Raw genomic sequence first — 17,500 nt, 5'->3', positions numbered from 1 at the left:
GATGAGGGGACGGCTCATTACAGACCCCATCCCTCCTCCTCCTCCTCCTCCTCCTGGACTCGCTCAAGACAAATGTTTGGGCTCAGCAGGCACCGACGGAAAACCACAATCACAGCTACAGCTCAATAAAGTCAATAAACCTTTTAAGCAGACACAAGAAATATGTACAAATAACACAGTCTGGACATGACTGCTCAACTGTGAAGACAAAGTCCGCTCTGGTCAGTTGTGAAAAGCGATTATAAACTCATCGTGGTGAATAATTACGATGCTTTGAATGAATAAAGTAAGTGAGGGGTCATTTTGGACCACTGCAAACTGTTTAAAATGAACTAGTTCTGGTGCAACGCTGTTAAAACAATAACAGTGTTTCTTTGAGGAGTCTTATTTTCTCTTTTCTGTCACGAGGAGCAGGTCAAAGCTGCGTTTTATGATGAAATACTGTGATGTTTTCCTTTGATTTTAGGAAAGTAAATGCATTCTGAGAACTACCGAGTGAAAATGTGGCTGTATCAGAATATACTTACTGCAAATGAAAAGAACATGTCTTATCTGTACATGTATTTAGTTACTTCCCAACACTGCACAAGTAATAATTCAAGTCTTTGTCTCATTCTCAGTATAAAATCATGATTCGGGTTGTAATATTTTGTATGGGGCTGCTTATCTTGACAGGAAATAAGCTCAGTACGGACTACAAAGCTGTTTTAAAGCCATCAAGAGAATCGGGGCACATGAAAATTGAACATTTTACACATGAGGTAACTTTATGTTATATTTAAGATGCAAAACGTTTCCCAAATTCTCCACTGACATGAATGAGATTTGTGCAGTTTAAATGTTCGACATGTGATCTGTGAAAATCCGTATATCATTCATTTTTCAATATAAAACCAAAAATAAGAAAATGTAAAAAACCAACAGTTTTCTTCATTATTTGTCTCCAAAACCAAAATGAAAAACAAATGATTTGTTTTTTCGATTTTGTGTTTAAATGAAGAATGGAAAAAATGGATAACGACCGTTTACGTGACTTCTGTGACTGCGATGCCGAACTTTTGCGCTGCATACGGACTGAACCAGGACTGATCCAGGTCCGGGACCAGACCGGGACCAGAGCGGGACTGAAACCAAGACCAGAGCGGGAGCCTCAGCTTTGAGCTCCAGCCCTGCCGTGGGCTCTGAGCCTCCGGTCTGGTCCCGGCCTGGTCTCGGTCTCAGTCCTGGTCTCAGTGTCAGTCTGGTCCCGGCCTGAGTCCCGGTCTGGTCCCGGTGTGATCCCGGTCTGGTCTCGGTCTTAGTCCCGGTCTGGTCCCGGCCTGGTTCTGGTCTGGGTCTCAGTCCCACTCTGGTCCTGGTTTGGTCTCAGTCTCAGTCTGGTCCCGATCTCAGTTCTGATCTCAGTCTCGGTCTGGTCCCGGTCTGGTCCTGGACCTGGATCAGTCCTGGTTCAGTCCGTATGCAGCGCAAAAGTTCGGCATCGCAGTCACGTAAACGGGAAACGGCTGTTATCTGTTTTTTCCATTCTTCATTTAAACACAAAATCGAAAACTGAAAAAACGAATCATGATCTGTTTTTTCATTTTGGTTTTGGAGACAAATATTAAAGAAAACTGTTTTTTTTTCGTTTTCTTATTTTTGGTTTTATATTTAAAAAACAGTGAACGACTGATACGTGGATTTGTGAACATCTGTAGCATTTAAACTGCACAAATCTCTGTCTATGCCAAAATCATGAAATAGATTTTTTATTTTAACTGTAGAATCAGTCTGAGTTCACAAGTCACTTATTAATGAATTACTTGTGTTTTATTCATGACCATAATGTTTGTTTCGCTCGTTGTTCGCCTTTACGTTTTCGTTTTTCTTACCTTGAACAGCCCAAATCAGCTCACCAGGTCGGTTCTTTCTGATCAGATTGTGTTCAAGTAAAGCTCCGATTAAAGTCTAATAAAGCTTCAGACAGAGCAGAGCCTCGAGTTTGCACCGCACGCCGGAGGAATGTCAATGAAATCACCGGCTGCGACGTATCAGTAGGAAAAAAACCGTATCCCAGCTGAAGAAAAAGGTTGCAGACCCCTGTCCTGTCCTCTTTTCCTCTCCTTCTCTCTCCTGATTGGCTCTCTCTCTGCTCCCGTCCGTTACACAGCCCCGGGGTTTTGTCCAATCGATTGAATTTCAGATGTAATGTGCTTGGGAGCGCGCCGTAAACCTGCACGAGAACGCCAACACCAACACAAACGCCGCCTCGTGTCACAACCTACAACCGACAAAACTAACGCCGTTAATGACTCGGGAAAGCGAGGCAAACGTCGGCGCTGGCGGTTAATTGGCGCCGTCGCACGCGGTTACGGAGGAGCGTCGGCAAAAAGCAGGTTTGTTTGTTTGGCTTCAATAAGCAATCAGAGGAAGGCGCTAATTACGCAGAGGTCGGCGGTGTTGATCCCACATAACAGCCGCTGTAGTCGAAGAAAAATATAAGTTTTAACAACAAGAACATGTCACGGGTTCATGAAAACAGCTTTTCTACAGAGCGGAACAACTAAAGGCTTTAAATTAATTAACTGTACGTGATTTTTATTGTCTTGAAAGTCTGAAAAACAGAACAGGTGATCCATAGTTGTGCCTCGTTTACCGTATGCAGTCTGAGCATCCTCATTGTTTTTATGATTATTGTAGAGTGACCAGATTTGGAAAATTCTCATCTAAACTGTGACACACCCAAGTTTGTACATTTGGTGTAAATAAAATAGTGAAAAGAGCGAGTAACATTGTCAATTCTCATGTCAGTCATGATCTGAGGAACTTCCAACGTGGATTTTTTTTTTTGCTTTATGGTCGTTCGCAAACAGTGTTGGGAAGGTGACTTTTAAAATGTAATCCCCTACAGATTACAGATTACATACCCCAAAATGTAGTTTGTAACGTAATCCATTAAATTACTTAAAGTGAGTAATGTAATCTGAATACTTTGGATTACTTAATATTGTCATGCTTTTTAAAACTACATGAATGTACCAACCACATCCTGAAAATTCATGTTTGTTAGTGGCCACACCGGCTCGTCAAAGCCTGATCCCGTCAGATCTCAGCAGGTTGGGCCTGGGTAGGACTTGGATGGGAGACACTGAGAAGCCCAGGTGCCACAGTGGGGTAGCGGTCGCAAAAACTGTCATTGTGTCCTTAGGCAAGACACTTCACCCAAATTGCCTAGTATGAAAGTGGTTTGTGTGTGTGAGTGATGGTGGTGGTCGGAGGGACCGATGATGCAGATTGGCAACCTCGCTTCCGTCAGTCTGCCCCAAGGCAGCTATGGCTACAGTAGTAGTTTACCATCACTGAGTGTTGAGTGAATGAATAGTGAACTGTAAAGTGCTTTGGGTATCTTGAAAGGCGCTATATAAATGCAATGATTGAGTAATTAATTAATTAAAATGTTCTTGTGCTTCAAATTGTCCATGTACAGACTTTTGTTTTACTGTAGAGAAGCAAAGAGTAGGAAATCTTAACATGAGATGTTTCATGTGCTAAAAGAAAATAAAAAGTCGACCTCGCAGCATTAGGATTCGTTCACTCGACAGTAGGCGGGTACTTTTTTTATTTAACCAATCGCTGTTATTTGGTCGTGACGTATGTAAAGCACCAAATCCCGTAGGAAGAAGAACAATAACGACTTGACTTGATAAAATTCACCAAACATTCTCTTTGTTCCGGCTTTAAATCCTCGATCTCGGCAATCGTTGACAACACAGAATGTCTGTCTTCATCTACCGTTGTGCTGTTCCACAAAAGGGACACAGACGGACGCGACGAGTTTGACGTTATGGCTTCACTGCTCTTCCCTGATTGGCCTTCCGGGATTCTTGCAAACTGTTTAGTGTGTTCTGACTCCTGACCTGGTCGTTGGAGAGAAATGAAATTGAGCGGAGGCATAGAAATAAAAGAGGATGGTAGAGGAAATCAGATTTGCAGAGTGTTTTTTTTTTTTTTTTTTTTAGAACTAATGTTACTTCAAAAATAATATTGCTTCAGTAAAAATACACACTACTGATCCAAGAAATGACTCAAAACTACTTCTCACGTGAGAGAAACTTGAAGAGTAACCGTCAAAAATGTTCCAATAATTTCATATTGTCAACATAAAGCTGCACAACATATTTGTAAAGTAAAAGTACTGTTACTTTGATGAAAATATTACTCATGTAGGAGCTCATGTGAACTAAAAAACATCTTTAACAATTTACTCAAGCACATGTAACTGAGTACTACTACATGCTAACAGTGCACCTCCTGATTCCCGGACAATACAAGCCGTGATTTCACCATCAGAGCTGCTTTTACAATATTTACACAAATGTTTCTTAAATATATAAAATGAAAACTATAAATGTCCAGAGCCAATTTATCTGCGGTGGTTTGAGTTTTTTTTTTTTGTTTTACGGAAAAATAGTTTAGTGATTTAGTTAGTTTGACATGAAAGCGTCCACGTGAGTTATTCCTCCAGCCGTTAAAGCGCGTAAGCTCCTGTCTGGTGTTATCAGAGTGTGTACAAACGATTCGACTCTCCCGGTGTTGATTTGATGCTCCATGTTTAATGCATCTGAATCCGTGTTTTTTGTGGCGCCAGCTGCTGCGAGCCTCTGGACCTCGACGCTCAATTATTCATTCAGATTCTGTTGCTTTTTGCTGTTGAGGAAAGACTGAAGACGAGCGCTGACGTTAGAGCGAGCGGCGCGGGTATTCGCAACACGGCTCTGTGAAAGTGAGGCCTCCGGAGGGCGCTGTCAGTGCGACGTTTACAGGGAAATCCTCTGTACCTTTTGAGGTTTTGAAACAGAATAGTAATCCGATCACACGTGGATCCCTTCTACCCTGTTTCAGCCAAGCAGTCTAATGTAAACTAAACCGATTTCTCCATGAATGCACGAGGACCCTAGCCTGATTGATCAACCGGTTTCACTTCGTATAAACCGTCTGACCTCGCAGCGTTAGGATTCGTTCGCTCGACAGTAGGCGGGTACTTTTTTTATTTATATATATTAACCTTTTCCCAAATCCCGTAGGGAAAAGGACATTAACGTCTTTCCACTTGATAAAATTCACCAGACATTCTCTTTGTTCCGGCTTTAAATCCTCGATCTCGGGAATCGTTACCAACACAGAATGTTTGGCTCTTTGCTGATTGGCTGCTGCCCGAACTCGCACTTCTGGGGTTTTTGCGAAGTGTCTAGTGCAGGGGTGTCAAACATACGGCCCGGGAGCCAGATTCCGCCCTCCAAGTCCTTTAATCTGGCCCTCGGTTGATTTTCTACTAAAATATTGTAATTATATTTTCTATTAAATCTTGTTAATTTTCTGTGGTGTTTATCACAGCAGCGTCTCCAGCGTCTCTGTACGTGGCCCCTCCCACCAGAGCAGCACAAATGAAGACTTGTCTCTTTCCAAACGCTCTTAAAGGACGATCGTTTTGACTGTTGACCGTGACATCCTCATCAGAAAAATGTCCAACATGAGAAAAGTGGAGCCGAGTGCAGGATTTTACAACAAAAATAGCCTTATTCTTATTTACATCCAAGTTAATGTTAAAACTTTGTGTTGAAATTGTATTTTTCTTAAAGTTTCATGTTGTTCATAATATTATAATATTTTGTAAAAGAAAGAGTTCATCAATTAAAAAAGATTTCTGTAATAGATTTGTGTTTCTCTGCACAAGTATTTGAACTTATTGTTATTTTGGGGTTTATATGACATAAGTTTTCTGATCCGGCCCCTTTGGGATCAAAGTCGGTTGGATACGACCCCCGGAACAAAATGAGTTTGACACCCCTGGTCTTGTGTATTTTGATTCCTGACTTAGTCGCTGGAGAGAAATTAATTTGAGCAGAGGCACTAGGTGGCACCAGCCCGGCTAGTAAAACCCCTCACGTTTTTAGGGCCTGTTTACACTTGCGGGTAAAAACGACTAAATATTTTTGCCTTTCGTTTAGACGGTGACGGCGTTTTTGGGGCTTAAAAACGCAAAAATCTGAACCCACACTCCAGAGTAGAAAAGTTGAATACGCTCCGCCGTAGTGTTTCCGTCTACGCTGCCCAAGATGCAAAACTCTGGTCAGATCTGCTCAGGTCGTGTACACGTTTACGTCACATACATACAGCACACAGAAACCTGGCATGCACACGCAATCGAATTTCACACATTTTTGCATCACCATATGCACGCAGATTTCCTCCTGAAAACGTTTAAACACAGAATAAACACGACGCCACTTTTGCATCTTCTGTTCAGACCGTCGTCATATAAACACAGACTTAGAATCTTCTAACCGTCTGTATCGGCAAAGAGAACATGTTCTACAGATATATTTTATTCAGTGGACATAACTTCATACGCCGCCGTTTGATTCTCATTACAGCTAATTCCCTCTTTAGATTCTGCAGCCGTGCACGGTGGTCACAGTCCTCACAGTCCGCTGCCGTGCGTCTGAACTGTTCGTATGTAATATTCATGCCGTCCTCTGACAGGGCCGCTCCCGCTGTGTGTGTGCGTGATCGTGCGGAGGCAGATGGTACCTGCGAGCTGCGATCAGATCCAGAGGAAACCGCCTACAGCCACACGAGCGTATAGATTTTCATACATCACCAGGCACCAGGGGAGGACGGAACAAAATACATATTTGAACTTCACTCGTCGGCGCTAAGGGAAAGATTCAGAAGTGATCCCAATGCCAGCACGATACTGTGTTTAAGGACTGAAAGTGCGCTTTTATATGCCATGACAACTAGTGGTTTATAGTCCAATGAGGTTCATTTGGTCTTCCGATCATTTATGTTTTCAGGTTCTTTTTTCAGACCAAGAGTTTGTTTTCATCCCTGACAGTTTCAAAACTCTTGGTCAAAATCACTGCCTACAATAAAATATTCATATTATTTTCTCTGGTTCTGCTACAGATGCAGAGACACGGACATGTGGTACAATGTATGTTTCTGTATTTTTTGCTATTTTTGTTGTAATGGTTAAAACCCATATTTTGTGTTAACTGGCTTGGGGGAGGAAGCCAGGCTGACACCACCTAGTGCCTCCGCTCAGTTTAATTTCTCTCCAGCGAACAAGTCGCAACACACTAGCCTTTTCACAAAAACCCTGGAAGTGCAAGTTCGGGCACCAGCCAATCAGCAAAGAGAAATTTGTGTTGGAAATGATTCCCAAGATCGAGGATTTAAAGCTGGAACAAAGAGAATGTTTGGTGAATTTTATCAGAATCAGAATCAGAATCAAATTTATTTGTCATTTCAGTATAAAAAATACACAGAAACGAAACAATGCTCTCAGGTCCAGGTCAACAGCAGCACAGATAACAATAAGAACAAATAGTTATAACAAGATTAAATAGTTTAAATTATTGTGTGTCAACCCGCCCCCATTTTCTAAAGTGCGTTCCAAGTCAGTGCTGTTTTGTAGTGTTTTTTCTGACACAGCATCAGGATAAAAACTGTTCCGTAGTCTCGTGGTCCTGGCCTGTAGGTGGCGCAATCTTCTGTCTGATGGGAGAACTGTAAAAAGTCCATGTGCTGGACGGGTGGAGTCTTCCGTGATGCTGTGGGCTTTTGTCCTGCACCTGCTGATGTAAATATCTTCAATGCAGGGCAGACTACAGCCGCAGACGCGCTCCGCAGCTCTAACTATCCTCTGCAGATCTTTCCTCTCAGCGTTGGTGCTGCTGCTGAACCACACAGTCATGTTGGAGGTGAGGATGTTCTCCACCGCACACCTGTAAAAGGCCTTCAGGACAGAGGGGCCCACACCTGCTTTCAAGGGGAAAAACGTTATTGTCCTTCTTCCTACAGGATTTGGGAAAAGCTCAATGTACCAGTTAGCCCCGTTAGCGGCGCGTTACATACATCACGACCAAACAGCAGCGATTGGTTAAATAAAAAAAAGTACCTTCCAAATAAATTCTAACACTGTGAGGTCAGACGGTTTCTATGAAGTGAAACTGGCTTATGAATCCATCCATATATTTGCCGCATCGTTTTATTCGTCGCAGGGTTCAAAGTGAGAGAAAAAAGTAGCGGCTTATAGTCTGAAAATGATGGTACTTACTTTGTTCTCCAGTTTTATTTTCTTAATCATGATACGTGTAGGATTCATTTTGGTACAAAGGAAAAAAAAATAAAAATCCACTGCTCTCTAATGTGTGGCTATCCATAGGTAGAGCTTTGTTGTGATGACGTTTTGTTTCTGTTATTAAGTTATTTTAGATGAATATTGTGATTTAAAGGTTGTATAGAGGATTTTCCAAGGAACGAGAAATCCAGCGACTGTTTGTCCTTTTTCAAATGTCCCCCACAGCTCCCTACGTAGAAACGCCTCCTCCCTCCTCCTCCTTACGACAGAAAGTCCTCATCGCTGCACATGACTTGTAAACAACTAACTACAGTGTTGGTTAGGCAAGGCGGAGAAGTGAGGATCGGGGGGAGGGGGTGCGCGGAGATTTCGTGCGCAGAAAAGAAGTGAGGAGCAGGGAGAAGAGCGGAGCGGGGAGCGGAGAGAGGAGCATTAAGGGGTGCAGAGAAGAGTGCGTGGAGATTCCGTGCGAATGAAGCTACTACTACAACACGCAGCGGCAAGCGGATTAAATTATGTTTTCAGACATAGGATATCGCTTTCGTGTCCTGAAAAACGTTTGTCCAGCTCTTGGAAATAAAGTACGTTTTCATAATAAGCAGAAGTTTCCTGTCCAGGAGTAATTTGTGGACCAGTGCGTCAGTCTTTAGACCCTGCGTCTGCTTCAGTCGCGCCATCGCTGGAATGAATCTTCAAGAATCACCTTAGTTTGGCTTCGCTGCTTTTCCCCTTGTCTTCTTCTTTCAGCGACCTCAAAAACGGACTTTCTTTTGCGGCGAACTGCTCCTGGATTCTTGTCGCCATTGCAACAAACTTTGTGCGAACTGCGAGGAAGATATAGGTCAAAAAAAGCCGCTAAGAACTGTTGCGTTGGTGGAGTAAACAGCGTCTGTGCGTCTTGCGTCTGTGGACTGTGTGACAGTCGTACGTAAACCACGTAACGGCGGCGCAGGCAAGTCAGTTACACTAGAAACGTAGGGAGTTTGATTGACAGCCTGTCAGCTCACAGATAACGAGGCAGTGTCGTTATCTATTGGCAAATGTTTAGCCCCACCACGTCCAGAGTTGATGAATTTTTATTGTCTTTTTTTTGGTCATCATAATTACAAGGCTACTGCATCTATAATCTATCACTGACAATTTGAAACAAAAAAAATCCTCCATACAACCTTTAAATTGTGTAAATTACCCCATAATGATCCAGTGTCACAGATGATAACTATAGCACACATACAAGCACAGTAAGTCTTCTTTATAATGAAAATCTTACATGTGCTTCCTTTTAAAAAAAATTTCTTGAGCTTGTGCAGAGAGCCGAGGAGTAGACTTTTCTCACACAGGAAAACGTTCCCTCACAAACAGCAGAACGTCTCCTGTCATCTCCGGGTTTGTTTTGGGAGCTCCGGCCCGTTCAGACACTGTTGGTTTGTTTTCACGGTTTGGCCACAAGAAAAAAAAAAAAAAAACACAACTGCAATAAAAGCTCCCGGTTTGTGTGCGGCTCTGGCTCTGACGTGTGTCCGACTCTGACTCTCGCAACAAAACAATCTGGTGAAAGATAAATCAACAAAGTGCTCAATAAACTGGATGCTCAATACCAATTCTGATACAAAAATGACAATAAAAACACTACTTAGAATGTGATTTTCAGCCTTGAATGGTAGTACTTTCTTCAATATTCCCATGAGGCCTTATATCAGTGTGATCCCTCAGTGGTCCATGGGCGTTTACGAGTCTAGGAGCTCAAGATTATTCTAAAAAATTCTACTTTTTGACAATCCTATCAAGAAACTAGAAAAGCAGTCAGAGAGCGCAAGACCTCCGCCAAGGACTACCCCCATTTTTTATCTAAATTGCGATAAAATCAGTCTTCTGGATCAGATCCGGATCAGCCTTTGGAATATGAAAGAGGATCCCATTGTCCATCCCTGAGTCAAATTTCATGGGGTTTGGTCAATAATTAACCGAGATATTGAGAAACTAAATTTTTGGCCCCATTTACCACAATGTTAACTAAAATTTCAAAGTGATCCAGAATCCAGGATTTCTTCCGGATCAGCCCCAAAATGAAATCAGTTCTTCCTTTTCACATTTCCAACAAATCCTGAAAATTTCATCAAAATCGGGCCATAACTTTTTGAGTTATGTTGCAAACAGACAAACAAACAAACAGACAAACAAACAGACAAATGCCAGCAAAAACATAACCTCCTTGGCGGAGGTAATAATCAGGCCTGCAGGTTGGGCATGTGTCTTGAAACAGACATGAAACTAGAAGAAGGGGTTTAGACAAAAGACTTTATAAAAAAAGTGGACTAAGCGAGTGTGACGTCGACCGCAGCGTTTCTTGCGTCGCATGAATCGTCGCATGTTGCGAGGGACCATTTTCTCAGCAGCAGCGGAATTTTACTTTGCTGGTAAAACTTTGTGACATCAGTCAGCTGCTGCCGAGCTTTTTATCAGGAAGTACAACTCGCTGCTGCTGCTGCTCAGACATAAATCCTTCAAATGCAAGGTTGGTTTTACTTCTAAAATGATTCTATCGACCCAGACATTCACATGGACAGTTTGGTGTAATAATAGATTTGCGTCGGGTGTTTCGTGGAGTGGGTAAGAATGTTTTTATTGGCAGGATAACTATGGAAATTGACTGGATGGAATATTTTAAAAAGCGTCTCCACACGTCTCCAACACTCTGGCTCACTAGGAAATGAGGCCCTACGTCCAAAATTCCGGACCGTCCCGTTAAATCGAACTTTTTAAGATGAAAATGACGAGGCTCGGAGCAGCAGGTACAGAGGGAGGAGCCGCAAAATCCCAGCGCAAGTCAATGGGAGCCAGAGTCAGAAGGAGCCGGAAGAGCCGCCTGGAGCACGTCCTGTTTGGAGCGTAAGCTGCGTTCACTCGCATCTACGGTCTACGGTTTAGACGTCATGTAAAATGAGTTTTGCCCCAGTGCAGATTTACTGTAAAAGCAGCTTTTGAATCAGGAAGTGCTCGGTTAGCATTCTAGCTGCTGTTAATTTTACCGTGATGGCAAAACTCTGCTTTTGGTGACTGGAAAAAAGCACTTAATAATAATAATTAAGATGCTCTGAATACGTAACATAAGTGAGGAAGAAGCTTTGGACCACGGCAAACAAAAGCAAAAGCAAAGTTCTGTTTTTCACATTTTTAAAGCTGCACTATGGGACTTTTTGCTTGTTGCTTGTTTCCGTGGAGATGTGGATATGACATTAAACAGCTCCACCTTACATTATAGATCAAAAATACCTACAAAAACAGGTTTTCTGAGTGTTTTTCTCCACGGATTTGGTTTTCATAAAGATAGAAATGAAAAGTTTAATGCCATACTGTGAAACATTCCAGACAAAGCGCTAACATTGCCATGGAGAAAAGCAAAAAAAGTTACACAATGCACCTTAAAGACGTCAAAAAAACATATAATAATAATAATTAGGATGGTCTGAATGCGTAAGATAAGTGAGGAATGGCTTTGGAACACTGCAACCAAAAGCAAAAGCAAAGTTCTGTTTTTCACATTTTTAAAGCTGCACTATGGGACTTTTTGGTAGTTGTTTGTTCCCATGGAGATGTGGATATGAAATTAAACAGTTTTACTTTACATTTATCCAGGTTGGTGGTTTTAGAGCTCAAAAATACCTAAAAAAAACAGGCGTTCTGAGTGTTTTTCTCCACGAATCTGGTTTCCATGAAGATAGAAATGAAAAGTTTAATGCCATACTGTGAAACATTCCAGAAAAAGCAACAACATCTCCATGGAGAAAAGCAAGAAAAGTTACACAATGCACCTAAACGACGGCAAAAAAACAAAACAAAACATTAAACAATAACAATTAAGATGATCTGAATGCTTAAGGTAAGTGAGGAATGACTTTGGACCTCTGAAAACGGAAAGTTCTGTTTTTGACATTTTTAAAGCTGCATTATGCGACTTTTTGGTCAGTGGGCCGTCACTTGCTTGTTTCCATGGAGACGTGGATATGACATTAAACAGCTCTACTTTACATTTATTCAATTACAGGTGGTTTTATAGCTCGAAAATACCTAGAAAAACAGACATTCTGACTGTTTTTCTCCACGAATCTGGTCTCAGTAAAGTTCTGTTTTTGACATTTTTAAAGCTGCATTATGCGACTTTTTGGTCAGTGGGCCGTCACTTGCTTGTTTCCATGGAGACGTGGATATGACATTAAACATCTCTACTTTACCTTTATTCAATTACAGGTGGTTTTATAGCTCGAAAATACCTAGAAAAACAGACATTCTGACTGTTTTTCTCCACGAATCTGGTCTCAGTAAAGTTCTGTTTTTGACATTTTTAAAGCTGCATTATGCGACTTTTTGGTCAGTGGGCCTTCACTTGCTTGTTTCCATGGAGACGTGGATATGACATTAAACATCTCTACTTTACCTTTATTCAATTACATGTGGTTTTATAGCTCGAAAATACCTCGAAAAACAAGAAAAACAGACATTCTGACGAACATTCTGAAGATAGATTTAAAGATTTAATGCCATACTGTGAAACATTCCAGACAAAACGATAACATCTCCATGGAGAAAAGCATTTGGACTGACCCTCCACCCTAAAAAGTTACACAGTGCACCTTAAAGACGGCGGAAACCAGGTCCTGAAGGCGGCTGAAGTGCGCGTGGAGCTCGCCGCTGTACACATGTTGGAAGAGTTTCGGCGCGCGGCGAATGCTAACGGCTTAAACACATCTCCTCTTTGTTCCTCACACTCGCTCGGGGCGTTTTGAAACCGCAGAAATGATTTGCGGTGGGGAAAATAAAAAAAGGCAGATTGGTTTTCTATTTCGGAGCGTAAGCTGTTTAAAAAGAGCCACGGTCGCTTGGAAATGTATAGAACGGGATTAAAACGAAACGGATAAGGAGGACGGCGTTAAACACACAAACACAGGGATTGCATGTGACTGTTGTGTCCTTGGGCAAGACACGTCACCCATTTTCCCTTTATGTGCAGTAGGGGTGTGCAAAAATATATCACCAAGAGTATTTTTAGGTATATTTTACTAAATTAGTTTGTGTAAGAGCTACAATTGTCAGTGTTTCGAGTAAAATTGTCGGTTTTCATATGAACTTCTGCACAAACTTAGTCGATTAATTAAGACTTTTAGTATCACAGCTGTGATTTAGGCTTTGTTTTTCACTGAATCGTATCGATTTGTTTTGAAATATATCGTATTGAATCATATTGGATAGAAAGTGCACTGTATCGAAAAACGTATCGTATCGTGGCCTACGTATCGAGGTATGTATCGTATCAGCAACTTCTTAATGCTACCCAGGCCTAATGTGCAGTAAAGATATGTTTATAACTGTGACACAGACAGGGATTGCAAAAACTATTAAAACAAAGGACAATATACTGCGATTTATCAATAAATACTTCTAATAATACAGTCATGTACAACTTCACAAGCACAAAATTGTCTTACGTGTATTTATTTATTTTTAAATCATGAGAACAGTAAATGTAACTTCGGAATTTTTGTGAAAAATAGGATTTTTAAAAATCGATTTGGACCCATTGAGACTACGTTTACACTGAAATGAATCATCGTATCACCGTATCAGAACTAATCTGCGTCCACACTCGTCGTTTCTGTGTCCACAATCCTTCCCTGTCCACACAGCTTTGAGTATATTTGTTTACATTTTACAGAAACCGAACTTAAAACCGCATGACTAATTTACATAAACTAAGTGCTCAAAAAAACAGCTCGCTCTTGTGTCGCTGATGTGGTTCAGTTTCTGTCGGACTAAAGGACACGGACTCAGTGGAATATGAGTGTTCTTTCTGTGACAGAGGGGTGTTCTGCTGATGGTGAGTCTGTTCTGTGTTTCTGTCATGTTGGACATGGTTCATGTGAAACTTTTCAGAGATTAAACGTCTGCAGGTCGACACACAGACACACGTTTATATGAATGGACAAATATTCTAGCCTCTTAGTTGTTGGTGGTGAATTACTTCATGTGTATCAGTGTTTTCAGGCGTCCACACGGCGCCGGATCAGATCTGTACCCAGATGAATTCGTGGGAGCTGACGGCACCGGATCGTTCGTCTCTGGAGACGTTTTCAGTTGGATTAGTGTGAACGAACTCTGCATCCACAACGGAAACGACTCGAATACGAACTAGTGTGGACGGGGCTTTAGAATCGATTCTAAGGCCCCCTTTTTTTTCTTACACCCCTAAATATAGATAGTTTAGAAATGAGTTAAATACAAACATCTTCCCTTTATGCGCACTGTAGATAGTTATTTTACTCACTTACAAACCACTTCAAACACAGACAGAGATTTGTATGCTTTTGTTCCCGCTATTTTTCACTAACAGAACTTTCAAAACTTTTCCATGACTTTTTCACAACCTAAAGTAAATTTCCCATGACTTTACGGCACCTACATGTGTAGAATTGATCAGACTTTTAGGGCTAAATATGAAATGTGAACTCTTTCCACTCACCTTATGGTTTGGGATTATAGTTTTTATAACATTCAAAATCCTGTCAGTGCATTTATTGTCGTCTCTTTTAAACAAAAAGGCGCAGACGTTCAGAAATAATCATAATAACCTCATGAGAACTTCACAGAACGCGTAGTAGTTTTCAATTTCCGTGACTTTTCCAGGATTTCCATGGCTGCAGGAATGATCTATTGATGTGTCCTTGCGTTAAATTGACTTTTTGGAGCTTTCTACTGTCTTATAATGCCGTCCATGCATGTTTGAGCAATCTAGCGATCTCTCCTGGGTCTTATTCGAACCCTCTTACGGTTAGCAGTAGATTCTGTGCAATGCTCCAACCACGACAATTCTCCTTAAATAAAGCAAAAATATTATACAAAACTGCGCACTACGACTTCACAAACCCGGACGTATGCTTTGTGTTGTGATAGCGCTCTGAAGGGGGAGTGACTCAGAGCGGAGAGCAAGAGGAGGGAGGAATCGGAGCGTCGGAAAACCGCGCGTCCAAGGTTGAGAGTCTGACAGGCTCTAAAAATGATTTGCTCCCCCCAGTTTCAAAACAAAAGCTGCCGATAAAAACCACCTCCTGACACGGGACGCGGATTTGTGGGCTAAATATGACCAAATATGAGCAGACAACGAACATCAACAAAACAGTGAGTCAGTGCGGCTCTGGAGCGTGGACGGAGGAGAGAGACGAAGGAGAGAAGAGAGAGATTTATGAAGTTCAGTGTTTTTCCCAGATGACGACACGTTTTAAAGCTCCTACATGACGCAAAATTGACTCTCGTGAGCTTTAATCCGTGTTAAAATGTTGTTCTAATCTCAAAAACAGACCTGGAGTTTTGTTTTGTTTCATTTACACATTTACACATCGTTTACACATCGTTTATTGTTGCCGTCGACAGTTACTGTTTCAGTGAGCGGTAACTGGATTACAGTTACTTTGTTGAAATAAATGGATTACACAGAGGGATTTTCCTGTTTTCACATTTTGGGCTAAAACCAGGTCTAAAACCAGATCTACCAGACGTTCAACAGCCACACAATTACGATGTCCGAATCCCAAAACTAAAATATGACAGTGAGTGCGTTTACATGCACATCAATAACCCGGTTATTAGCCATATCCCGGTTATGTCAGTATTCATGTTACTGTGTTTACATGGTGCACTGAGAAACCGGGACACTCATATCCACGTGTACATGATCAAATGGAGTATCCCGTTCTTGACATAATTACAAATGCGCAGGCGCAAAAATTAACTTATATCATTCATAAACCGGGAAAAATACAAACCGTGAGCTCCTTTAGCATAAGAAGCTAAGGAGCTACGAGATCTCCCACAATCCACTGTGCAGATTCTCATTAAAATCTTCTGCATAAATAAACTCAACTTTACAACATATAAACCATAAACACTATAGACACATCAGCCCGTTTGATCAGATCATTCAGCTTGATCACATTTGTTTACGTTTTACAGAAACAAAACTTAAGACCGTTGGCTAATTAGCATAAACTGTTACGGCGATAAAAACAACTCGCTCCTTGCGCGCTGATGTTGATCAGTTTCTTTTGGACTAAATGACACGACTCTGTGGATTATGTGGTTATTTCTGTGACAGAAGAGGCTAATGATGGTAAGTGTTTGGTGTGTGTTTTATAGGAGATAGTTCATGTTTTAGCTTTCCACACACACGAGTGCAGATTGTACGTGTGCAGGTTTAGCGCAGCTCTTAATTTTCAGTCATTTCACTCGTTTGGTCACTTTATTTATGTTGGTCAATTTATTTATGTCACTACTGTGTGGTGAAAGGCTGGAAAGTGTCTTTTGGACGCATGCCACTCAATTTATGTTGCAGTAACCGGGATACTGCGTATACTGCCACAAGTAACCCGGTTATTATCGGAATAAACCAGCTACAGAACCTGGTCTAATAAATAATAACCGGGTTACTAACCGGGTTACCCCATTTACATGCACCATGAAGAACCGGGATACTTCAAAAAACCCGATCATAACCGGGTTATTGATGTGCATGTAAACGCACTCAATATCAGAACCAAACAAAAGTGATATGGTTCAAAAGATTTGAAAAGATCGACTTTGATATTAGTCACATCCCACTGGGAAAACAAACATGGCGGTTTGATGCTCTCTTTTTCGGAAAATCCTTCGCAGTATGAATTTATTTCTTTTATTTTTTTATTCTCATTACTGTTTTTTTTAGTACAACCATAAACGATAAACTTTTGTGCCTGCTTCATCATTGTTTTTGAATTTCGTTGTACCTGGCTCAAACAAATAAATAAATGAAATGAACTGCGCGATGACCGGAAGTCTGAAATTCAGAATCGATATATTGCACATAGTATAGACGTGTATATATTCTGTGACATGCTGAGTACACAGATCTTCAACCCCCGGCACGGTACTGTACTACAAAGACAAAGTACTTCACTGTCCAGATCCTGAAGGGATATTTGTAGCTGGACAGACCCAGAGGAGCTGACCCAGGCCTGGAACAACAACAACAACAACAAGAACAAGAACAAGAACAAGAAGAAGAAGAACAGCAGCAGCGTTTTGACTGGTGCTGAGCTAAGACCAACAGAGGAAGAGGAAGAGGAGGAAAGAGGAAGAGGAGGAAGGAGGAGGAAGAGGGATGAAGGGGGATGAGGGGGGAGAAGGGGGGAGGGGCTGGCAGGCTCACAGGGGCCCGGCGAGGGGAGACTGAGCGGGAGCAGGAGCAGCGTCGAGGACAGTGCTGAGCCGACAGTACAGGACTCACACCAACCAGAGGGAAAAGAAACACAAGCCCTGTCAATCTGTGGACCTGGACTGAACCAGGACTAA

The 17,500-nt window shown here is 41.6% G+C and overlaps 1 protein-coding gene across 1 annotated transcript in view; it reads right to left on the bottom strand.

The window, feature by feature from the left end:
- LOC110153437 (glutamate receptor ionotropic, kainate 2-like) overlaps window positions 1-8,405 on the bottom strand; it is a 238,669-nt gene extending 230,264 nt beyond the window's left edge. The window contains exons 1-3 of the mRNA XM_055149757.1: window positions 8,390-8,405; window positions 7,617-7,803; window positions 6,521-6,603 (exon numbers count right to left, since the gene is read on the bottom strand). Of these exons, the coding sequence (XP_055005732.1) occupies window positions 6,521-6,603; window positions 7,617-7,803; window positions 8,390-8,405 (286 nt within the window). The remainder of the gene's footprint in view (window positions 1-6,520; window positions 6,604-7,616; window positions 7,804-8,389) is intronic.
- Between the last annotated feature and the right edge of the window lie 9,095 nt (window positions 8,406-17,500).

Source organism: Boleophthalmus pectinirostris, unplaced genomic scaffold (assembly GCF_026225935.1).
Source record: "Boleophthalmus pectinirostris isolate CB_2022bp ecotype Guang Dong unplaced genomic scaffold, ASM2622593v1 HiC_scaffold_13, whole genome shotgun sequence".
In the NCBI taxonomy this organism is placed as follows: Eukaryota; Metazoa; Chordata; class Actinopteri; order Gobiiformes; family Gobiidae; genus Boleophthalmus; species Boleophthalmus pectinirostris.
Note: the sequence above shows the minus strand (reverse complement) of the source record. Positions and strands in the feature narration are given on the sequence as shown.